At 41.2% G+C, this 25,673-nt stretch overlaps 1 protein-coding gene across 9 annotated transcripts in view; it reads right to left on the bottom strand.

Annotated features, from left to right (window-relative positions):
* TJP1 (tight junction protein 1) overlaps nt 1–17,378 on the bottom strand; it is a 205,941-nt gene extending 188,563 nt beyond the window's left edge. For 7 of the 9 annotated variants that reach the window (XM_054694776.1, XM_054694780.1, XM_054694781.1 and 4 more), the window contains exons 1-2: nt 16,998–17,091; nt 6,593–6,725 (exon numbers count right to left, since the gene is read on the bottom strand). In XM_054694776.1, coding sequence (XP_054550751.1) covers nt 6,593–6,725; nt 16,998–17,059 — 195 coding nt within the window. In that variant the 5' untranslated portion in view covers nt 17,060–17,091. Of the gene's footprint in view, nt 1–6,592; nt 6,726–16,997 lie in introns of all 9 variants that reach the window. The other 2 variants (XM_054694775.1, XM_054694778.1) reach the window with 1 other exon arrangement.
* Between the last annotated feature and the right edge of the window lie 8,295 nt (nt 17,379–25,673).

Here is a 25,673-nt window from a genome sequence, read left to right as displayed (position 1 = left end):
TAAACATATTTTTCCCCTCATGACAAAATTCCTCTAAAGGTTTTGAAATATGTGTCATTTTTGCCCAGTGGTTCTCAGTGCTGACTGAATTCTCTTTTCACTCAAGCTTGAGGGAACATAATCACAAACTATTAATTGACTCTATTAATTAGTGTGCATAAAAATTTTTGCAGTAATTTTCTGTTGGCAGAAAGAGAAAACTAGCAATCTAGGTTTAATGCCATGAAGCAGAAATACATGGCTTGAGTCTGTGTGCTGGGCAGCTTCCTCAGGTGAAAGAGTCTTCTCAGATGGCTCCTTCCTCCTATTGAGGGCGGAGGTAGAATCAAGAGAAACTATAACATTTCAAGCAATCTGTTAACAATGATTCCTTAATTTAATTTTAATGATTAAAATTTTAAAGGATTCCTAAATTCTTTGACTACATACTTAGAATCCAAGAGGAAGGCAGGGTTAGAAGTGAAAATGTGGGCCTCCCTGGTGGCTCAAGGGGTTAAGATGCAACCTATGAAGCCAATCTGCAGCCACTGCAGCATGAGTTCAATCCCCAGCCAGGCAGCTACCCACATGGTACAGCAGACCCCTCCTGACTCGCCAGCTGCTCCCCTCAGCAGTGTATTTCCATCAATCTGCTTGTTCTGCTCCCCGCTCTGTCTCTGGTGACTCTTCTCACCCCCCCCATCTCTGGCCTATACCCCAGTTCTTGTATGCATAAATAAATAAATCTTTGAAAAAAAAAAAAAAACAAGTGAAAACACAACTAAATAACTCTAAACTGGCAATGACACCAGAGTGAAACAGAATAGCTAACAACATAAACACCATTTACTAAAATCTGAAAACAAATGGTCACTCTCCTTCATTTTGATTATCAATATATCACCCCATTACCTCAAGGGAAAAAAAAACTTGCCACATGATTTAGCCATTAAAAGGCTAGCCAAAGATCTCCTGACCAAATAGAAGGAAAATGGAGGTACCACATTTCCAGACTTCAAACTATACTACAAAGCCATAATAATTAAAACTGTATGGTACTGGAGCAAAAAGAGACACACAGGCCAATGGAATTGAATAGAAAATTCAGAAATAAACCCACATATCTATGTACAACTAAATATTTGACATGGGTGCAAGAAATATGCAATAAATGGTTTGTTCAATAAATGGTGCTGGGAAAACTGGACTGCTACATGCAAAAAAAATGAAACTAGACTACTACCTCATACCATGCACAAAAACCAACTCAAAATGGATAAAAGACTTGGACATAAAACCTGAAACCATAAAATATATAGAAGAAAATATAGCCAAAACATACATGACATACATATCAATAACATCTCTAAAGACAAATCACCCAAAGCAAAGACAGTGAAAGAAAAGAACAGCTGGGACTGCATCAAATTAAAGAGCTTCTGTACAGCAAAAGAGACATTAACCAAAACAAAGAGACATCCTACTAATTGGGAAAAAAATGTTTGCACACAATACTACTGACAAGGCACTGATCACAAAGATCTACAAAGAGCTGATGAGACTCAACAAAAACAAAGTAAACAGTCCAGTCAAAAAATGGGCAGAAGATGGGGCTCCCTGGTGGCGCAGGGGTTAAAGACAGTGCTATCAAGCTATCGCCAGCCACTGCAGTACAGAGTTTGATCCTGAGTTTGGTTCCCAGCTCACCAGGGAGCAATCACATGGCGCAGCAGATCTCTCCTGCTTAGCCCACTGCTCCTCTCAGCAGTATGTTTCACTAGATCTTGTTCTGCTCCCCACTCTCTCTGGTGAATTCTCTCACCCCCTCTCCTGCTTTGCCCACTGCTCCCCTCAGCAGTGTGTTTCACTAGATCTTGTTCTACTCCCCACTCTCTCTGGTGAATTCTCTCACCCCCTGCACCTTGGCTTACACCCCAGTTCTTGTATCCATAAATATTTTTTTTTAAAAAATGGGCAGAAGAGCTAAAAAGACACTTCTTCAAAGAGGAAATGCAGATGGTCAACAGGTATATGTAAAAAATGTTCAACATCACTTGTAGTCAGGTAAACGCAAATCAAAACCACAATGAGATACCACCTTAGACCAGCAGGAATGGCACATATTAAAAAAAAAAAAACAAAAAAACAGGAAACAACAAATGTTGGCGAAGATGTGGAGAAAAAGGAACTCTCCTACATTGCTGGTGGGAGTGCAAACTGCTCCAAGCACTATGGAAAGCTGTGTGGAGGGTCCCCAAACTGCTGAAAATGGAGCTACCATATGACCCAGCAATTCCACTCCTAGGAATCTACCCAAAGGACACAAAAACATTAATTCAAAAGGATACCTGCACCCCTATATTTATTGCAGCACTATTTACAGTAGGCAAGAGCTGGAAACAACGCAAATGCCCAAAAATAGATGACTGGATCAAGAAGATATGGTACATTTACACAATGGGTTACTATTCAGCAATCAAAAAAGATAAACTCATGGCATTCGCAGCAACATGGATGGAGCTGGAAGGGATTATGCTCAGAGAAATAAGCCAGAAGGAAAAAGAAAAATATTGGATGGTTTCACTTATAGGAGGAAGGTAGGGGAACCAAATAAGGGACCAGGAAAAAAAAATAATTATAACAAATTTAAAAACAAAATTAAAAGGCAACTATTAATCAGAGATACTCTGCAGGGGAGAGGGAGGGAGAGGGATCAAAACAAGGGAGGGAATGTGTTCTTAAACAAGGGACTAGGGTGATGATGCACAGGTGAATTGGTGGTGGGAATCTGACGGGGACTACACCTGAGAAGAGGAAGCATGCATTATACAAAAAGGAAGAGTAAGGTAAAATATACATTTTTTAAAAAGGGGGGGAAAGGCTCAGGTTTTCTAAGCAAAACACATCTTCATAACAGACTTGCCCAGTCTAGGGCTTGCCTAAGAAAACTGTACCAGGTCTCTGTGGGGCACTGTCTCATGGAACTAGGGGGACTGGATGGAGTCCAGTCCCCCCAGTACACTAAGATGGCAATCAATTATGCTGTAGGGTTTACAAAATGAACTAGAATGCCCATCCCATTTAATTCCCACAGAGAAGGCTGAAACAATCACCTCTCCCCAGGAGTGAAATGGCATCAATCTGACACCCGGGATCAAAGCCAACAGTCTCAGCTGGAACCTGGGCTTCTCAAGCTGAAATGGAGACCTTGAAACAAACCACAGCAAAAAGACCTCGTGCTCCACTTGCTCTGTTTTCCCAAAAGCTATAAATATTGTATTTATTTCTTAGGTAACGTTAAGAGTAAACTAGAAAAATAAAAACATAAATGTTTTCTCTTGGTCGTGCAAATTTGATATATGCATATGAAAGGAGATTATGAAATAACTCTAAGTTTTTTTCATTTTGCTTTCTATTTGGTAGTCAAAGGAAGTTACACAGCTTAAAGATTACAAAATTTAAAAACAATGTCTAATATGAGAAAAGTTTCCATCTTTTTTTGAATTAGCAGAACATTTGTGAAGAGATGCCTCTGATGACTAAGCTATTTCCTAAAGGGAATAAAGATGTTCTAGTCTGTAGAAGCTGATGTCATCACAGACCCTTTACCAATGATTTCAGATGAAGTTGCTGAGGTTGTAAACTCTGCTTCTTCTCCATGATTACATTACAGAGTCAAGAGCATTAGAAAACAGAATCTGAACACCCATCACCGCCCACAATCTACCCTGTTGTTTTAAAAAAGAAGAATTTTTAAAGTGGAGGAAAGAATATCCTTTCTTCACCCCATGTCAAAGATGCTCTATACCTCTATGCATTTTGGATATTAGTACTATTGCCATAGTTTGTGGTATAAAGCTGGATTACTTTAAACATTTCTTCTTTTTACTTATCTACCTGGAAATATTGCTTGGAAATTTTGTTTGGGAAAATCAGTTTGTTGCTTTTCTAAAAATAGAACATGCTCACTGTAAAAATTTCTAACACTCTAAAAATGTGAAAGGAAATATAAATTGCTGTCCTACCATTGTTGACAAAAATCTGAGAAAGAAAATCAACACAAATTACAGTAAATGCATTTTATTAATATAGTCCCATTTCTCAAAGACAAATGAGCTCTCAGTAAACCAAAGGCCATGGCCTTTCACCACATCCTTGAAAAGCAGAAAATCACAAACAACATTGTCCATGCAGCCCAGTGGCCACTACATCAGAACACGTCCACCTCCCCAGAATCAACCTTCCATAAACCTCCACTTCCCCTCCCTTTAAACTCCAGTGTCAAAGTGCCTTCCCTCCAGGAATGCTGACATTTCTCTTTTGAGATAAAGTCAAACAGGAAAATCATGAAAAAGAAAGAAATTAATTCTGTTGATGTTATTGCACCCTTGCTTGGCCCATGAGCCAACTTCAGCCAGATCAACTTTCACAGAAGGAGGCAGAAAATAAACTATCAATAATTTTCAAACATATTCATCACAATAAAAAGATAACTCTGCCAACTTTCCTTCATAGCTGAATTAATCTTTCTACTGCTGGGAAACTGAAGGCAACCTTACATAAAGTACAGCTATTTCTATGCTGTCATATTCTAGAGAAACTGTAACCTCCTCCCTCATCACACTGATTGTGTTCGAATCAGTAAATGTATTTGTGACATGCCAAATTAATGAGTTACCTGATTATGCTTCAGTAGTGACAACATTTAACATCATATAAAAGAACCTGAAAAAACATAATTCCATTTTTATATTCAACAAGTGATTCAAACTTGTTTCTCAATTAATTCCATGTTTCACTTCTGAAAAGCAATTCACTTTACTTTAAAACATACTTCCATTTTCGTCACTTTAATTGCTAGTTTTACTTAACAAATAAATTTACTTAGGAAGAGTTTATTCCTATTTTATTTTTTTTAAAGATTTATTTATTTATGCATACAAGCCAGAGGTATAGAGGTGAGAGGATCCACCAGAGACAGAGTGGGGAACAGAACAGGCAGACTGACTGAAATATACTGCTGAGGGGCGCAGCGGGTGAGTCAGGAGAGGTCTGCTGTGCCATGTGGGTACCTCCCTGGCTGGCTGGGGATCAAACCTGTGCTGCAGTGGCTGCAGACAACTTCATAGGTTGTGTCTTAACCCCCTGTGCCACCAGGGAGGCCCCTATTCCTACTTTAGTTATTGCTTATATGTCTTCTGATATTCCACCTTCTTATTCCTTGTGGTAAGCACATTTTCAAGAAAAACAATTGGGTAAAATTATTTTAGTAAAAATAATCACTAAAATTTAAAAAAAAAAAGGAGTATCCACATTTACTGAATTTTTGCTTCCATCAATTATAAGCTAAAGATGCAAAAGTCAAATCTTCGTATAAGACAGGTTTTAGTTTCACACATTGTTACCATCTTTGACCCAATAGTGGTCAAGAGTATTTTTATAACTTAAAATTTTTTTGAGCTCAAAGTGAATACATGGGGGCTACCAAGCATCCTAAACACTATTAATTTGCCATTGAACCCAAGGATACATAAATTTGAATAAAACCTTCTAACAGCCAAGTAAACTTAAGTATTTTCATTGTGGCTTTGCAGGTATCTCTTATAAACTAGGAAAACACAATTAACAGGGAGGGACAGTGGGCATGTGCCACTGTTTCTGCAAAGACACATGTGAATTTACCACAAACCCCTATGAACACCTGTCACCAGGCCTGGAAAAAAAACATGGCCACTAATGTTAGCCACCTAGAATAGAAAGAAAGCACCATCATACATTAAACTCGAATTTGTCCTTATAATATTAGAGTCACTCTATTTTCTGTTGCTACCAGAAAAGTAGGTAAACATTTAGGTCACTAGTTACATTAACATGTGGATTTGTGATTTTTCTAAGAAATTTGCATTAATACTTCACTGAATATAAATCAATGTTTTTATTGAGGTATAACAGACATAAACATTTTCTTAGTTTTCGGGGTAAACATAATGAGCAGATATTTGTAAACCCTGCAATATGATCACCACACTGTCTAGTTACCATCCGCCCCATACAAAGTCACACAATTTTTGCTTACAAAGACTATGTAAGATTTATTCTCTTGGTTCAATTTTTGTTAGAGAGTTCAGGAAACATTTCTAGATCTTGGCCTTTGTATCAGTATCATCATCACGGGCCATTTCTTTTAAATGTGTCATACTGATACCAGTTAGGGAAGTAAGCTGACTGGGAACCTGTTGAGTAAACCAGTTTTCACTCAAAAATGCTTACCAGGGCCTCCTCTGTGCCACAGTGGGTTGAGCGCAGCACTGTGAAGCTGTCTGCAGCCTCTGCAGCGCTGTGGCATGGCCAATCTCACCTAACTCGCCCGCTGCCCCCCTCAGCAGTGTATTTCAGTCAGTGTGCCTGTTCTGTTCCCCACTCTGTCTCTGGTGAATCCTCTCACCGCCCCCCCACGCCTCTGGCCTGTACCCCAGTTCTTGTATAAAATAAATAAATCTTTAAAAAAAAAGCTACTACAAAGTAAGCCTGTTGCATTTTTATGAAAATAACAAAATGAAATAGTTTTTCATATTCTTTGATAAATGAGAAAATTACTGAGCAGTCTACTTACTGTGAGTTCACAGAAATCGAAGCTATCGAGGCTTTTGCTTCTGTGTAGTCTCCCTTTAATTCGTCTTAAAGAAGGTTTTCCTTGGCTCACACTAGAAGTAGCACCATTAGGATTTTCAGAGGATGGCGTTACCCTTCAAGAAGGGAAAAAATAATTTTAAAAGGCAGGTTTATTAGGTGGACATATTTGTCACGTATGAGGTAAACATTTATGTAAGGACAGCGTTGGAAATGTCACACTTCTATTCAACCAAAATGCCAAGAGCCCCAGTGGAGATCATTTCTATCAGACAGCCTCTCTAAATACCCCTGAGCAGCATGCAGCTTGACAGAGCTCATATATTCCAATATTAAGGTTTACTGAAAGTCAACTTTGTAGCCCTCAAAGAGCCATGAGACTAGCCAAAGACACCTAGGTAACTGGGAGGCACCTGAGTCTGGGAGGTAGTTACAGATCAAGCCCTCAACCCATGCCAGGCAGTGGCCATCCTGTACAACCACTGATACCATGCAGAAATCTGTTATTAAGCATGAAAATAACTTGAAAATGTAAACATTATGGAACTAAGAAAATACAGATAGAAAACATGGCAAATCTGGGGCCTCCCTGGTGGCACAGGGTTTAAAGACAATGCTATCAAGCTATCACCAGCCACTGCAGCACGAGTTCGATCCCCGGCCAGCCAGGGAGCAACCCACATGGCACAGCAGACCTCCCCTGTCTCGCCCGCTGCACCCCTCAGTGTACTTCAGTACATCTGCCTGTTTTGCTCCCCACTCTCTCTGGTGAGTCCTCTCACCCCCCGCACCTCTGGCCTGTACCCCAGCTCTTGTATGCATAAATAAATAAATCTTAAAAAAAAAAAAAAGAAAACATGGCAAATCAACGCAGCCATCTACAGAATGCATGCTGAGACACAGTTACATCCATAAAAACACTCATTTAAGACTGTCATGCATTTGCTCATTTCTGTGTCACGGGAATCTTAGATCAGGAGTCCCAGAAAACTGGAAGTTACTGCTCAGAAGATGACTATCTTAGAGATAAGGTTATAAAATAATACTAACAAACAAGTTTCCTTATTTTATAACCATATCTCTATAACAGCTATCAAATTGGATGAGCTACCTAATTTTTTTTTTTTTTTTTTTTGTGGGACCATCGCCGGCCGGGGGTCGAACCAGCGCTGCAGAAGCTGTACGCAGCCTCCTAACCCAGCGCTCAACCGCTGTGCCACCAGGGGAGGCCCCTACCTAATTTTTTATATTTAAAACACTGTCTCAAACAGATAAAATTGGTTTCCTGTTGCTTGAAAGGGACACACAGACGGAATTTCTAGCAAAATTAATTTGAGTAAATATATTAGAATAAATTATCATAAAATAACTAGTTTAGGTGTGACTACAGTTTAAGATAAAAGTACTTGCATCCATACAGTTAGAAAAACTGAAGAGTACAGAAAGATACAAAAAAAGGAAAAACCTCCCTCTTCCTCCTCATACCAAATCCCCACCCCTTCTCCTAGGGATAATTACTATTAACCATTTTTTCCATAACCTCCCAGACAAATGTTCATGTTTATTTATGAATTTATTAATCTCCAAACTGTACGTGTTGCCCCGTACCTCATTTTTTTCACTTAATATCTTGATAATCTTTCCACAACCCGTACGGATCTATTTCATTCTTCTCAATAGCTAAGCCTATTCCATAATATACATGCACTCATAATATACACTATATTCATAATATAGATGTACTCCCTTATCAATGGCATTTAATTCAGTTTTCAACTGTTTATTACTAACCCATGAAGTAATGCACAGCTTTGACTACAAACACAGAATTTACTAGGAAAGATTGCTAGAAGTGGACCTCCCTGGTGGCACAAGGGGTTAAGCATTCGCACTATGAAGCAATCCGTAGCAGCTACTGCAGCAGCAGTTCGATCTCTGGCCAGGGAGGTGACCCATATGGCGCAGCAGACCTCTCCTGTCTTGTCCACTGCTCCTCTCAGCAGTGTATTTCAGTTGATCTGCCTGTTCTGCTCCCCATTCTGTATATGGTGAATCCTCTCACCCCCTGCATCTCTGGGCTATACCCCAGCTCTTGAATGCATAAATAAATAAATCCTTAGGAAAAAAAGATTGTTAGAAGTAAAATGCAGGGTCAGAGATTTCCAGATGTTGCTAGGTACTGTCTTTCAAAATGGCTTTACCCTAATTTATACCAGTATTATAAGAATACCAATTTGGGAAATATATGAGCAATTTTACCATTTTCCTTATTTTACAATTCAATGCCTCTGTGTCTTCATTATCTTGTTAAATTGCTGAATTCTGGGGAAAAGACTCCTTTGCAGTTTCCCAACATGAATATAGATTTGTTAGATCTTTATAAATCCATTAATTTTTCCTTTATATATTTCCAATATGTTTTATTAGATACTTGATCTTATTAGGGATTTAAAGTTTTGTCACATGAAAAGTCTGTACCAATCAAAGATTTTACCTTCAATGCGATATTGGGTAATTTTCCCTATCTACATTTTTATGCTAATCTTTTTTTTTTAAGATTTATTTATATTTAAAGATTTATTTATTTTTAAACAAGATCTGGGGTATAGGCCAGAGGCATGGGAGGGTGAGAGGATTCACCAGAGACAGAGTGGGGAGCAGAACAGGCAGATCTACTGAAATACACTGCTGAGGGGAGCAGCAGGTGAGACAGGAGAGGTCTGTCATGCCTGCGGGTATCTGACCAGCCGGGAATTGAAACAGCACTGCAGAGGTTGCAGACAGCCTCACAGCGCTGCGCTCAACCCACTGCACCACCGGGGAGGCCCTATGTTAACCTTTTCTTGACTTATCTTTTATTGTGCTTCTATTTTCAACCTTTTGGAGTATCTGTCTCTCTGTCCTTTCTCTTTTCTTTTACTTGTATTTTCACTTTCACTAAACAGAACTCTTTTTGCCCAATCGGGGAATATTGAGAGAGGAAATTAATCCACTCAAATTTATTGCTTACCTATATATTTATATTTACCCCTACCATTATGTTTTATGTTCTTTAAATTTAAATTTTTTCTGTCCTTAAACTTTTTCCCCTTCCAATTACTAGTTTGACAGTTATACATGAAAGTTATATATGTAGGGCAACTGTAACTTTAGCTAACTAACTATACACACATACATATATGTACGGGTGTATTTAAACACTTATTTTCCTACCAACAGCTAGAATTCTTATGTCCTTTTAAATGAGAAGTGCCATTAGCACATCTTCATTTCTCTTCTTCCCCAGCACTACCATGTCCCTACCAAAGCTCCAGCCCCTTTCCTGGAAATCTTTTCAAAAGCAGGGACATGATGGTGCTTTCTCCAACTGTTTGGTGACTTTTAATGTCTACTGATATTTGTATTAGAGACCATCTGCTTCCCCACTGTAGGGCTGACGGTGGCCAGCCTCTGCTCTAGCACCCAGATGGGACATGCTGCTGGGGGGGCTGTGGGGTAACTTCCCTGCTGGGTCAGGGAACTCAGCAATCATCCCAGGTACAGCCTGGATCTCTGGCCCCAGCGCCCACATTCATGGCCTTAGTAAGTGTGAAAGCAACACTGCAGCCCACTGCTTGTCACAAGTCAGTGAGGATTAGGGGGGCAAGACACCCATGTCCATCAAATCTGCTCAATTCCCCAAGTGCCCTGTGGTTCTCCAGATGCTACTTCAAGCTATCCATGACCCTCCCACCCCCCACCCACCTTTGCAGGAGTCTTCTGCACAATTCCTGCTCAATGGTTCCGGAGGTCTGTCTCTCAGTAGACCTCTACCTGGCTACTAACTATATTTCAGAGGAGCCCTCCCAACTCCCAAATGCTGGTCTACTGATGGCCTTCTTTACTGTCTGCTCAGACTTAGTATTTTAGCTGTAGCTTTCTAAAATCATATTTCTGTTATATCACTGAATTTCCAATGAGTCTACCTTTCAAGTCACCTCCCAGAGTAAAACACTGATGAAGCCACTGCCAATATTCTCATAAGCAGCACACTGTATACTCATATTATCCTCTGGGGGCAAAACATGCATGAAAATAATGAAGACCTTCGATCAAGAAAAGAGGACATAATGGAAAGAAAAAATACAATTGTGAAATGGTATACAAGTCTTAAATTCTTTTTATTTTCTCTCATTTTATTTTGATAGCTGGTTATGTGGTATGATTTTATCATGAGAAATTAACACAGAAGTAATACAGACATTTTTGACAAAGGAACTTTTCCTAAGCTTTCCTCTCATTTTATTTAGAAAGGTATCACTATTTTTTCCTTTTATACAAATATGGGCCTAGAAACCTAACACTTTCAATAATAATTTACAAATTTTATAAGGGCTTAATGTCTCAATGTAATACTAAAAATCCAGTGATAAAGGAAAACAGAAAAAAAAAACATCATAAATAAAACTAAAGAATAGTCCTCCACTTCCCCACCAGGATCATAATAAAACATTCAATAACCAGTAGAGCTGAGCAAACTGGTATATAACAGGTGGATAGCAAGTCTGGCTCCACCCAGCCCACAGACACAGCGGGAAGATGGTGAATTATTGGAGAACTGAACCAGGCTCCTAAGGTGTCATTTCCATAACTTTAAAGTCCTGATCACTGTGAAGCTTAGAGGTCAACTGTTAGAAGCACATGGCTCCATAATGGGGGATAACGCAAGGAATAAACACAGGTGCAGAAAAAAAGTAGAATCTTAACGCCAGTGTCAAAAAAAGGGCCTTGCTGTATACGGAAACTTAAGATGCTGATTTTCTTTTGTTTCATTACTCTTTTTGAGACTTATATCCTGGGGTGGTATATGTGTACTCAAATAGTTTTCTGCTGGACACTCACGAGGGTACAGAGATACACGGATACCAGGTGAGAAGAGCTGTACTGGGCACAAAAGCTGCCCAAGGACAGTTCTCCTTGATGTGGAGCATATGGAGTTTTAAATTATAGGGTGCCATTCTCCCCCACAACCCAATGGTGTGGGGCTTGTTCCACAAATATTTAGGAGAAGGGAACTTGATGACAGAGAAATAAGGTTAGGAACCAAGGTATCTTGGGCATTTTCCTTTGAATCCTGGAGAAGGAAATATTTACCTTACAATGAACATTTTCTTTTCCTAATTCTTGATTCCATTTAGTTATACCAAGGGAGCATATGGAGAGAACATTTCAGCCTCTCGCCACTCCCTTCATAACTTCTTTAATGGAGCCAGGTATTACTTGTGGCATGGTTGATGTGCATGGAAGGCAGAAACTCAGGATCTACCCTCTCACTCCATTTCCTGCTTCCACAGGATACTCACCCACTGCAGACCTGACTGCTGGACACAAGTGCACCATTTGCACCACCCACTACCTCCTCCTCAGCTGGCAGTGCTAGGCTAGGCCAGGCCTCCTGGGCAGGCTCTACCTTCTTAGCTTCTGTGGGACATGAGGAGGTAGCCTCCCAGCCTTGAAGGCCAACATCTGCTTTCAGCATGGCTTCCTACAGAGGTACTTATATGGCTGCTATCCAGCACCTGCCCAGAAACTAACTGTTCACCATTTAGTTCTTCCTCAAAGATATCAAGGGAAGGAGAAATAAATCTAATCCCATCAGTCACATTGTGTCTACACTTGCAAAACTTCATTTGGCTCTCTGTTGACAGTAGTCCAAACATGAATTATTAAACCTCTGACACAGTATATAGCAAAATCCTTTAAATCTGACAGCAATCTAAATTTCAGTAATCCAAAAATATATACAGCAATGCAACACGACTCCATGACATGCTCCTAACCCCTATATTTCCCTCTTTCCCAAAAGGCACTGTCAACAAAAGGAATACCTAATAATCCTGCTAAAAGATATTAACTTTATAATATCAGCAATTAAAAGAACGTATCAGGAAAGGACAGCTACAATCAACTCAGTGTAACACTAATGAGTGATCACAAAGCACCTTTCTCCCAAAGGCGGGAGATTCCAAACCATCGTGTGAGAGCAGGAGCTTTGAGATATGAAAGGCCAAGCCAGCTAACATTAGGACACAGAAACCATGTGAAGGACACTTTAGTATCAGCTAGTAAAATGCCAATTTTTGTTTAGAAGTATCAGGCCTCAAAAACCTTAAGAGCTCACTTTCTAGGTTAATAATATCAAATGGTCCTTAGTTGTACTTACAAATGATAATAATGTATATAAGGGCCTATAATTTGCTCATTGAAGAAGCCAAGAAAGGTCTTGGGTATCAGTGTTGCTTCAGGTCCACACTTTTGGAGAAACAACATGCTAATAGGTGTGTTCCCCAGTCATTCTGTACCTGATTTCATTCTTCCTGAGCAGAATGTCATGTCCCTGTTCAAATGTGTTTCTAACCCCCACAACTGAGTGAAAATTTGAGTGTGCTCTGGGTAAGTCAATGATATCATTCATAAAACTGGGGAAACACAGCTCCTAACTCAACTGGGGTGCAAAAGGTTAAATGATAGGATGTTCAGAAAGCACTTTTATACAGGGCCTGGCAGGTGATAAGCTCAACTAATAACAGTTTTTATAATTTCCAGAATGTGAATATCCATTCATTCATTCACTTAAATGAATGAATGGATATTGCTTAGACTTCAGTAATTACTGAATCTGGAGAAATATATTTGGAAACATGAAGAAATTGCAATGACATTAATCCCCTCCGCCCCCTCCCCCCAGGTCCATGTAAACTTACTCCTGAAAAGCAACCTGTGCAAAAATCAAGTCTCTTAATAACAATAAAATTATTATGAAAAATTTCTTCACATTTCACATAAAGTAGACAGGAGTAACTATTATCTGGGCCTCATACATGCTGGTGCCAGGTGTGGGTGGAATAATGTCCTTCCTCCATACACTTCCTAGTCCAGAAACCTGTGACTGGGACTCTAGAAAAAGGCTCGTTGCAGATATCGGCCCCAAATCCAATGACAAAGGTCCTTAGAGAAAGGAGAAGACAGACACACAGAGAAGGCCACGCGGAAAGGATGTGAGATCAGAGTGCTGGCTGCCAGGAAGGCTGGGCCACCAGAGGCTGTAGGAGGTAAGGAAGGATGCTCCTTATAGGAGCGGGGTCTGCCCATACCTTGCTTTCAAACTTCGAGACCCCGAGAACTTGATAGAATAATTTTCTAAGTTGTGGTCATCTGTACCTCCGCCCTAGTAAATAGAGGCCTACTGCTTTTTTTTCATCACTGGCAACCACAGGAGGCCCCAAAGGCCAGCAGCAGTCTGCACAAACCGAGGCAGAGAAATAAGCCTTAGTTCTAGGTTCCCAAACGCTCCTGCTTTCTCAATTTCTTGGAGAAGGTGCCTGCAGGCTCCACTCACATAGGTCTGGCTGTTTGTCCACTTTAATTTCCACCTAAATTTTTCCACAAACATAATATTCCTGAAAGGAGTTGCAGAGCCAACCAGAAAGACAGGAAAATATTGCACAAAGGAAAGCTGTGAGCATAAATTCCCAACTAGACAGAAGTTTGGGGATCTGCACCCCAGAGGAGAGATCATTCTGGATCATTCTCCCAGACCTTTTACTTATGATGGTGTAAGCTTGGCAGGCGTGCAGTCTTTCCATACAGACTGCAATAACTTAAGGAGAGAAACACAGATAGAACAGACGCACTCTCGTAAACATCTTCATATGCGCCACGACCAATGATCACATTGCACCCTCACATGTTGTGAACGGACACAAGCTGGTGCATGCCCAAGTCTGACACACATGGCTGGTGTCTGCCACTACTGCCCACCCACCGCTCTGGAATCGGAACCCATGTCCTCAGCACTTGGAGCCATGTAACAGAGCCTTCTGCTCCAAAGGCTCCAAGCGCAGTAGCTACAACGCTGGTGAAATGAAATGTTATCTAGAAAACAAATTCCAGAGGACATGAGATAGATGAATCAGGCATCAGAATATGCTCCAACTTAAAAAAAGAAAGAAAAGGATTACACATCTATGTTTAAAAATACCACCCACTCCAGAGGTTTTGTAGGGCATGCTCTTTATTTTGTCACTGTTGAAACTACTGGCTTATCATTTGCAAATTCATTTAACATTAAATGGAAAATCTGAAACGCTTGTTTAAGATTGTAGAAAAGTTCAACAGGGTCCACCCCCCCCTCCCACTCCCCACCTTCTCCAACCTGTTCTCAAGATGGTTTTGAACCCTGGTCCCAGTTCACTGCCTCCCACAATCATGAACCTCCAGAGCACAGAAGTTACCCTGGTTTTATTTCCTTGGGTCCTCTCTTCACAAACTCTTGTGTTGAGGAATATATTTTCAGAACAGCTCCTTAAATATTAGTTCCACATCTTAGCTTTAAATTTAGCATCAAGAGAACAGATTTCCTTAACTTTCTTTCCCATTATTATGCATTATGAGCAATTTATTCAACACGTACCTTTTGTGCCTGATACCAGCTGCAGAGGATTTAATCACGGACTAAGCAGACCTAAGCCCTGGCCTCATGCAACTTACATTCTAGTGGGGGAAGGGGGAGGCAGTATATATGAATTTAAATTAAATATATACAGAGTTAGATACTGATAAGTGCTCAGGAGAAAAGCAAGGTGGGGGATAAGACTATTCATGCTGACCTCTTTATTTTTCTCCCGTACACCAGGAGAAAAGTAATTTACAAATGTTACTGCTTCCTGCTTCACAACAGTGAGAGAGCGCCACTTATTTGCTAAAATCTTCTTCCACAGACATTTCTTCAAAAAACTACTGTCCACTTTCACCAGTTTAGTGTTAAATGGGTTGTCACTTACTGCTCATCAAAATGAAATTGCTGGGCCTCCCTGGTGGCGCAGGGGTTGAGCGCTGGGCTGCGAAGCTACCCGCAGCCTCTGAAGCGCAGGTTCTATCCCCAGTCGTCGTTGGTGGCAAGGGTCCCACATGGCGCACAGACCTCTCCTGCCGCCCGCTGCTCCCCTCAGCAGTGTACTTCGTCAGTCTGCCTGTTCTGTTCCCAGCTCTGGCTCTGGTGAATTCTTCTCTCACCCTCTGGGGCTTCTGACTGTATGTACCCAGTGCTTGTATAAATAAATAAAATAAATCTTAAAAAAAAATTGAAATTTCTTTTGCAGGATAAATTTGCCTCTCCTTTTTTTAAACAAATGGAGGCAAGGCACGGAGGCGGACAACTATGTTTCCTCTATAACACCTATTATTCAGCCTATTATTCAGTGGCAGGTACTTGATATTCATTATTTGAGTGGATCTGCATGTGACTCCATGAGGTATCTAACATCATTCTCCTTTTACACGGGAAGACACAGATACTCCACTAACTTACTTAAGGTCACACAGTAAGTGTCACAGCTGAAATTTGAACTCCACTGCCTGTATTTTTGGTCTAGTCTCCAAATTTCCTCAAGACTGGTATTCTTCTTTATTTTGTTTGACTCCTTTTCTTCCTAACTGCTCAATTTCTCTCTCTCTCTCATTTTGTCTTATATAATAGAAACTACTTTTCCCAAATGCCTAAAAGCAGCCTCACATCCTTTTCTCTATAAGCTGAAAATTAAATTAGACGATGTTCAATTGAATTGAAAAAAACAAAAAGACACAACAAACCTCCATGAACTACATCGATCACTAATTTAAATTTAAAATGACCACTGAGAACCACGATGACAGGCATCATTTTTCCCTATCAGCCTGGTCCCTTGACTTATTACCGATTCCTTTGTGACAGCGCTTTCCACCCAAGTCTCAGGTGCACAGAAAGCCTCGGGATTCCGCCTGACACGTTCAAAGCTACCACAACGCAACACAACGCATCACCCACAGAGCACACCCGGTCTGGATAACTTCCAGCCATTTTTCTTTAGGGGCGTCCTTTTCCCGTCACCCCAGGAAGTTTCAGGTCAGAGCAAGGGGTGCGCCCGCAGGTCCAGGAGAACCCCCGCGCCCGCGATCCTCCCCGCAACTTACTCCCCTCACCGCGGGAGCGGCTCGCCCCTCCCTGGTCCCCCCAGAGCCGACGGGCTCCGAGGAAGCCCCAGGACGCACCCCGGGTGGCCAGCGCGGGGCGTCCCCCGCCGGCCCGGCGCGCGGCTCTGGGCGCGACCTCGCGGGGATGGAGCGGGGCGCGCGGCCGCCGCGGGGCCCCCCGGGGCCTGAGGCGCGGGGCCGGCCCCTCCCTCCCGGGGCGCGCGGCTCGTCGCGTCGCGGGGCAGCGCCGGGGGTCGCGGGCGCAAGAGCCGGGGAGCGCGGGGCGCGGCGCGCGCGGCCCGGGGGCCCCGAAATGGCTGCTGCGCTCGGCGCCCGGCGCTCTCCCCGCGCGCGCGGCGGCCTCGCCGCCCGCCCGCCCGCCCGCGCGCGCGCCTCACCACAGCTTCCTCTTGAGCGGCAGGAGGCTGCCGCGGTTGGAGGGGGTGACGCCGATGGCCATCTGCAGCACCGTCAGGTATTTCTGGTACTTCATCTTGTCCCCGCTCCGCTCGCGGCCAGGGCCCCGCCGCCGCCGCCGGCGCCGCAGACACAGCCCCTCCAGGCGCCGCATAGATCAGCCCTGGGCCATCGGCCGGCGCCGCGGCCGTGCGCGCCCGGCTCCCGCTCCGCTCCGCTCCCGCCCCGCGCCGCCGCCGTGCGTGGCCGGGGCTCCCGCTCCGCCGCCGCCGTGCGTGCCCGGCCGCTCCCGCTCCGCCGCCGTGCGTGGCCCGGCGCTCCCGCCGCCCGCGCCGCCCCCTGCGCCCCGCCGGCCGCGGCCCCCGCCGGGCGCACCGGGCGGGCGGCGGCGCGGGCCTCCCCGGCGGGGCGGGCGCGCGCGGGCCCCGGCGCCGCCCCCGCCCGCCGGCGCCGCCCGGCGCGGGGCCCTCGCCGGCCTCAGTTTCCTCAGGGGCCGAGAGGAGTTGAGGTGCGTGTGTTCAGGCGCGGAACGGCCCCGGCCTGGAGCTCCCAGCGCAGAGCGGGAGAGGGGGAGTCGTGGTTAATGTAGACTCGCCCCTGGGGATGGGTAACCACCCTTGACGCGTTACAGCCTCGAGTGCTGGGGGAGTCACACACCTGTGTGTGAATACACGCAGCGTGTACAGATGTGCGGACGAGCATGTGCACACGCTGTGCAGATGTGTGGTTATAGGCATCTGTAGGTGCACACTGCATGTATGTGTATCTGTGTGCATGCATGATGCAGACATGTGAGATCTATATATATAGGACAGTGATTAAATGGTTGATTAAAAAATCAACCTTTCAAACCTCCAGAAATTGATCAAAGGCTTGCAACTACCCAAAAAGTGTTTCGACAAGAAAAAAAGTCCTCAGTCTTGGTAAGAACAGTGAACTTGATGGCATTTTGATTTGCCCAAATCCAATCTTCTCACCATAACTACAGAAGTTTTGCAAACCAGTAGACAAGCGGGCACTGAAAGGGGCTGCGTGGGTTTAGAGTGCCCCAAACGCCCTACCCACCAGAGACCTAGTATTAGTGAGGGAGAAGGGACAGAGAGAGCACAGAAGTTCAGCACTGTGGAAATGACCATGAGCTGTACAAAACTGTGGGGAAAATTTTTCTATGGGGAAAATAAAGATTATTCCAGGACTTTTTGTAATTTGGAACACGACAAACATTGCGACCTAAAGTGTTTTATATCTCTGTAAAAATTTCAAAAGCTTATAAAGAGTAACTTGTGGTAAATACCAGAGAAAGCTTCTTGGCTGTGCTTTAAGTGTCACGTTTGATTCACTTTGAACGTTTTATCCTCTGCACTTTCAATGTGGTGAAACTGATCAGAGAGTTCCTTAAATGCGAAGTCCTCAAGCTTAAATGGGACTATCCTTAAGCTTTTTGTCCCAATCACTTTCCTCATTTAGTAAGTTCTTCTGCCTGACACACCTGGTCTTTGGCAGTGGCTGTGTCAACATTCCCATAGTTACCTCTTTTTTTCTATAAAACACTTTATTCAAATTTCACTTCCATCTTTATCAGATTTTGTTCTTTGCTGCACTTCCATATTTATTGGTCGGTTCCCTCATTTTACATGAGACATTTAAAAATCTTGAAGAATTGGCAGATCTTTGACATTTCAAAGGCAGGGTCACACATGAGAGAGGACGTTAGAACAGTGCTTTCCAAAAAACACCCTTTTGTGATCATCATTTCTCCTGTGTGCTTCATCTTTTGCACCACTTTGTTACAGTACTTGTAAGATATTTGATGAAGGGCCTCCGTGGTGGCGCAGGGGTTGAGCGCTGGGCTGCGAAGCTGCCTGCAGGCTCTGAAGCGCAGGTTCGAGGGTCCCACATGGCGCGCAGACCTCTCCTGCCATGCCCGCTGCTCCCCTCAGCAGTGTATTTCGTCAGTCTGCCTGTTCTGTTACCCGCTCTGGCTCTGGTGAATTCTCTCACCCTCCTGCGCTTCTGACTGTACCCAGTGCTCATATAAATAAATAAATAAGTATTAAAAAAAAAGATATTTGATGAAAATACTGCATTATCTTCAAGGATTTAGACAGGAGGCTAAGGGGATCTATTCATGATAGCAAGAGATAAAAATAAACCTTGCAGAAGCACTTCCAGAATGACAGAAAGCTTACTTCTCAGTAAAAGCAAGAGCAGTGACTAAAGTGGTTTTTAAAAAATCAACCTTTCAAACCTCCAGAAATTGATCAAAGGCTTGCAACTACCCAAAAAGTGTTTTGACAAGGAAAAAAAAACTGATTCTTGGTAAGAACAGTGAACTTCATGGCATTTTTGATTTGCCCAATTCCAATCCCCTTCTCACCATAACTACAGAAGTTTTGCAAACCAGTAGACAAGCGGGCACTGAAATGGACTACATGGCTTTAGAGTGCCCCAAATGACCTACCCCCCAGAGACCTATTATTATTTGACTTGTTAAGAGTTCCTTAAACGCACCATTCTAAGGGCTTGTCTTTATTTTACCTAGTTCAGAACTCACTCTGCAAGCAATCCATCCCAACAATCACTAACAGTTGTTTAACATCACAGCAGCCTGAGGTGAGTGAAATCGTTTGGGGCTAACAAGAGGCTAACCAGTAAGATTAAAGGTAAAAGTGGGAAATAAGTGTCCACAGGATGTCTTGAGTTTTAACATTCCTGGAAATCCAGAATGCTGTCTGCATGTTTAAGATCATGCATACACTGAGGAAAAAACTGAGTAGACTCTTAATCACTTACCTCAGGTTGACCTTGAGTTTCAGTACAAGCAAAAAGTGAAGACTAACGAAGACCACCTATCAGACTGCTGTAGACCACCTATCAGACTGTTGAAGCATGCCAGTGCTCACAAAGCCTCTCACCAAAGGAAGGACTTCTTGGTTCAAAACATGTAAGGCTATCTCTGTCCAATAGTTAGCTGCCCTCTAAACTAGCTGAGCAGAGACTTCAGTGGCACACATGGCAAAGAGACAGACTTTACAGAATTAGTTGACCAAAACCACTAAACAAATCAACAAGTACAAACCTTGGGTATGTGTCACATTATATTCAAAATGTTCAGATTCCAACAAAAAGTCATAGAACATGGGAAGCAACAGTAACAAAAATTACAGTCAACATATCGGGGAGAGAACCAATATATAGGATGAAAAATTTATCGAAACTGTCCAGGTATTTCATTTAAAGGACAAAGACTTTAAATCAGTTTGTATGTATGTTCTCTGAAAGAAACCATGTCTCAAGTATTAAAAGAAAGTATGAGACCAGTGTCTCACTAAATAGATAATAGAAGATAGAAGTTTTAAAAATAGAAACTCTAACATTGAAAAGTATGTAACTGATATAAAAAATTCACTAGAGTGGCTCGACAACATACTGAAATGGCAGAAGGAAAAATCTGTGAATTTGAAGGTATACTGATTGAGATTATCCTGTTTGATGAAGAGAAAGAAAAAACAATGAAGCAAAATGAAAAGAACTTCAAAATTCTATGAGAAACCAATAAGCATACCAACATATGCATAAAGTCCCAGAAAGAAAGAAGAGAAAGAGGGGCCTCCCTGGTGGCACAGGCGGTTGAGCGCCACACTGTGAAGCTGTCTGCAGCCTCTGCAGCGCGGGTTTGATCCTGGCTGGCTGGCGAAAATCCCACATGGCGGGGCAGACCTCTCCTGTCACGCCCGCTGCTCCCCTCAGCAGTGTATTTCGTCAGTCTGCCTGTTCTGCTCCCCGCTCTGTCTCTAGTGAATCCTCTCACCCTCCCGCACATCTGGACTGTACCCCAGTTCTTGTATAAAAATAAATCTTAAAAAGAAGAGAAAGACACAGATATAGTTGAAGAAATAATGACTGAAAAATTCCCACATTTTATGAAAAAATATTAATCTGCACATTCAAGGAACTCAAAAAAGCTAAAGTTCATACCTAGACACAACAAACAGTTGAAAGTCAAAGATAATGAAAGCCTTTCAAATGTAGCAAAAAAAAAAAAAAAAAAGCAAGTGATCACATACAAGGGATCCTCAGTAACATTATTAGCTGACTTCTCATCAGAAATCATGGCAATCAGAAGGCAATAGGTAGATATATTGAAAGGGCTGAAAGGAAAAAGACTACTGGCCAAGAATTCTATATGCACCTCCCATCCTTCAAAAATGAAGGCGAAATTAAGGCATTTCCAGATAAGCAAAAACTGAGAAAAATCATCACTAATTATGAATGCACTGTAATACCAAAGGGAATTCTTCAGACTTTAATGAAAGGATACTAAACAGTAACTCAAATCCACATGAAGAAATAAAGAGCACTGGTAAAGATGACAAAATTGACATTTGAAAAACCAAACAAAACTTCTAAAAATAAAAATTTGAAGTGGAAATAAAAAAAAAAAAAACTGGGCGAGCTTAATGGAAGATTAGATGTAGCTAATGAGAGAATTATTATAGATTAATATCCATTAATTATTTTAATGGTTTCTGTTATTCTCAAAAATATTCCAACTTGGAGGATGAGCCATATGTCCATTCTTCTTACTTATAATAATTAATTGACTAAGTCTGTAGTTCAAAATGTTTCTCCTAAAAGAAATCCAGACCCAGATTCACCAGAAAATTCTATCAAAAATTCATGGAAGGATAATTCTAATCCTACATATTCTCTTCCAGAAAATAGGAAAAGGAACCACTTCTTAACCCGTGAGAATACGACACCTTTGATATTAAAATCTGGCAAAGATAGTGTGTGAAAAGAAAATTATATGCAATCTTTCTCAAGAACACAGGTACAAAAATCCTAATCCAAATGTCTTCATACTGAATCTAGCAATATATAAAAGGACAATATATCATGACAAGTGGACTAATCTCAGGAATTCAAGGTTGGTTTAACAATAGAAAATCAATAGATTTTATCCACAGTGTTACCATATTAAAGAAGAAAATCATAACGTCTTCTCACTAGGTACAGAAAAAAGCATTTGGTAGAATACATCATCCATTCATAATTTAAAAAGACCCTTTTACCACTGTGAGAATAAAAGGGAATTTCCTTGAGGAAAGTTACCTTCAAAAGTCATACAGCAAATATTCTTGATTGTGGTATTTTGAGATCAGGGCAAGAGAAGGATTTGTGCCATTATCACCTATATTAACAGTGTAGTGGCCTTCTTAGCCAATCAAGTAAGAAAGTAAAAGAGGTAAGTTGTGGCAGAACTAAAAGGAATGAACAAAACTGTGTTAGAAAATGATATGCTTACATAATAGAAAACTCACATTAAAGACATACTATTATAATTAATAAGAGAGATGAACAAGTTTGCTGAATAATCCAATGGTATTTTTATCTACCAATGTCAAAAAGTTGGTAAATGGAAAAAAAATAGAGATATCTTTTATAATAGCACAAAACGCATAAAGTACCTAGAGAAAAAATCTAACCACAGCTGTCACGGAGAAAAGTATGAAACTTTATTGAGATATATTGAAGATGCTATAAATAAAGAAGTATAACAAATTATGAACTGGAAGATTGACTATTATAAATATATCAGTTTTCCCCAAATGATCCCATAGATTACTATGTTATAATTAATAACTAACCTACGGACTAATTATATTATCTAATTATTAACTATGTAATTATATTAATCTATATTTTCCATGTAGTCACAACACGTTAGTCACAATAAAAACAATAGTTTAAGTTATTGAACCTGGCAAGCATTCTAAAGTTTATATGGAACTGGAAGGGCCTAGAAAGCTGAAACAAACAAGTTGGGGATATTTGCCCTGTAAGGTGTCATTACTTAATACAATACTACAATAATTAAGAAAGTATGTTATTGGATCAAAGATAGATAAATAGACTAGTGGCTCATAGCACACAGAAATAAGCCTATGTGCCTTTGATATAAGACAGAGAGAGATGGCATTATTGCAAATAAATTATGAAAGAATAGATTTTTCAATAACTGGTTCTGGAACAGTTGGGACTTTGTATGAAAAAAGTGAAAATAGTCCTATATCTTGTATTATATTTAAAACTCACTTATAGGCAAATTATATATGAAAAGCAAAACTATAATGTTTTTAGAAGATAATATAGGAGGATAGTTTCAAGATTTGGGAGTAAGAAAGGATTTCTTAAGGGAGTAAGAAAGGATTTCTTAAATATTATTTAGAAAACATTTAGCAATAAAGGAAAAATTAATAAGTGAGACTACATTAAACTTAAGAGCTTCTCATCATTAAGAGATGCCTTCCACATCATCAAAATTCACAAGACTAGGAGAAGATATTTGTAATAAATGTAACTGGCAAAGTATTTGTATCAAGAATACATATATATATATATAATGTACTTATAGGAGAATTCTTATATATAAATATATATCTACATGCCCACCCATCAATGAGAAAATGACAAGTAACTCAATAGAAGTATGCACATAGGATTTGAACAGGCAAGTGTTTAAAAAAAAGAGGAACTAGAAATGTCTTGTATACATGTCAAAGGTGTTCAGCATCTTTTATGTTCATAGAAATGTACCTTAAAACCATAATAACAATCCCTACAACCCTACCAAACTAGTTACAATTATGAAATCTAGAATAAGTCTAAGAGAGGATGTAGAGACTATTTTTGTACACAGTAATGGAAGATTTATCCCTGTACTATAAAAACAGGACTTTAATGTAGCAGAAGAATCCAGGGGTTGTGCAGAATGCCCCTTGCTCATCCTGCATTGGTGGATTGATGAGAGAGGCAGGACAATTCTATATCTTGTCCGTCACAGTGCTCAAGTGTTCAGTTACTAGTTAGTGACAGTAACAGCTTTCATCTTGCTTTAATAGTTTCCTTCTATGATCAGAGGTGAGGAATTTCTTCCTTGGGAATCCTCGGAGGTTGGCATATCTCCTAACAGCATCCTTCAGTGACTCTTACATTCATATGCTGTAGAAAGGAGGCATTGCCAATCATATGAGCCCTTCCCTCTCAAGAAAACATATCACTTTCTTCTCTTCTATAGACTCCCTGGCATTTTTTCCCAAGTCTGCTCAGTTTAAAACCTGAGAGCTTCAGGAAGCTCTCCTAAGCTGCATGCAATTACCAATTGTCTCTTCATTGTCTATCTTGCTATTGTATGTATACATGTCTTATCTACTTCAGTAGACAGTGACTTCTTGGAAGACAGGATCTTTGATTCATTCCGAAATGCCTTTCCTAGTTCTTTGCACACAGTAGGTGCTTAGTAAATGTCTTATAAGTGAATCAATCTTCAATGAATTATATAATAAACATCTAGAATAGGGCAGTTGAGAGCTGGGCTGGGAAGCTGCCCACAGCCTTTGCAGCACTGGTTCAATCCCTGGCCACCGGCAAGGGTCCCACATGGCGCGACAGACCTCTCCTGCCAAGCCGGCTGCTCCCCTCAGCTTTGTATTTCGTCGGTCTGCCTGTTCTGTTCCCCGCTCTGGCTCTGGTGAATTCTCTCACCCTCCCGCGCTTCTGACTGCACCCAGTGCTTGTATAAATAAATAAAAATAAAATAAAATAAATAAACATCCAGAATCATAGAATCTATCAATTAGGAATGATACTGGTCCTAATAATCTGTTATGGGGGCTTAAACAAATGACAATCTTTTTCCCCTCTCATGTGAAAAAAGATCATTATTCTTTCAATCTGGGGTTGGTAAGATGGTTCCACGAAGTCCTGTGAAACCTAGATACTTTCTAATTTCTGTTCTGTGTTCTTAAGCATGTTGTTTGCATGTTCAAGGTCATAAAATAGCTGCCAGAGCTCCAGCCAGTCTCTGTTCTTTAGGACACGAGAAAGGAGCAAAGAGGCTCTTCTCTCATCCACATTGGCCCCCCTCTAGAGAGAGTTTCAGGAAATATCAACCAAAAGCTTCTAATTAACTGTCATTGAATATCCTCTTACCTGCAAGGGAGGCTGAGAAAAGTAAGTTTTTGGCTTGGTACACTTGTCCCTCTGAACAGAATCTGAGTTATGTTACTAAGGAAGATGGAGGGAGAAGATACTGGGTAAGCAGCCTGCAATCTCTGCCATAAGGATCTTAATCACTTGTGAGTGTTATCACATTTTTTTTTAAACAAGAGTTAAATGTTTCCTCAAGATTTTAAATTTCTCTTCAACATCTATAGGTAAATTATTGGAATGTATTCAGCCTCCAGTTTGCACATCCAACGTTTTAATGTAGTACAGTCTGCTCTATACCTTCCCCTCATCAAATGAGCTTGTTTGTTTTTCCTGTATGTCTAAGTAGGTATGACACCATCTGGTGTTTTCCGCTTTCTACCCAGAGCCACAGCTGGCATCATCAGGACTAATCAAGAGGTGGGCAGGGACAGGGTCAGGAATGGGTTAGTGGCACAAATCACTTGGTAATTAAAAACCCCTTGATTACAGCGTTTGCTCATGCACAATGAGATGCCTGTTGCAGGATTTTGATAAAATTCTCGTAAGTTAACCATCACCAATTGGGAGCTCCAAGTGTGAATCTAATTGTGAGATTGAGGTTATGACAGAAAGGAAGTCTTAAATTTCAAAGACAACCAGAGAGGCAGTTTAAGAAACATTTC

The sequence above is a fragment of the Talpa occidentalis genome, unplaced genomic scaffold (genome assembly GCF_014898055.3).
Source record: "Talpa occidentalis isolate TD23 unplaced genomic scaffold, MPIMG_talOcc4v2.1 talOcc4.14, whole genome shotgun sequence".
Lineage (NCBI taxonomy): Eukaryota > Metazoa > Chordata > Mammalia > Eulipotyphla > Talpidae > Talpa > Talpa occidentalis.
The sequence above is the reverse complement of the archived record's forward strand: the minus strand, read 5'-3'. Positions and strand labels throughout refer to the sequence as shown.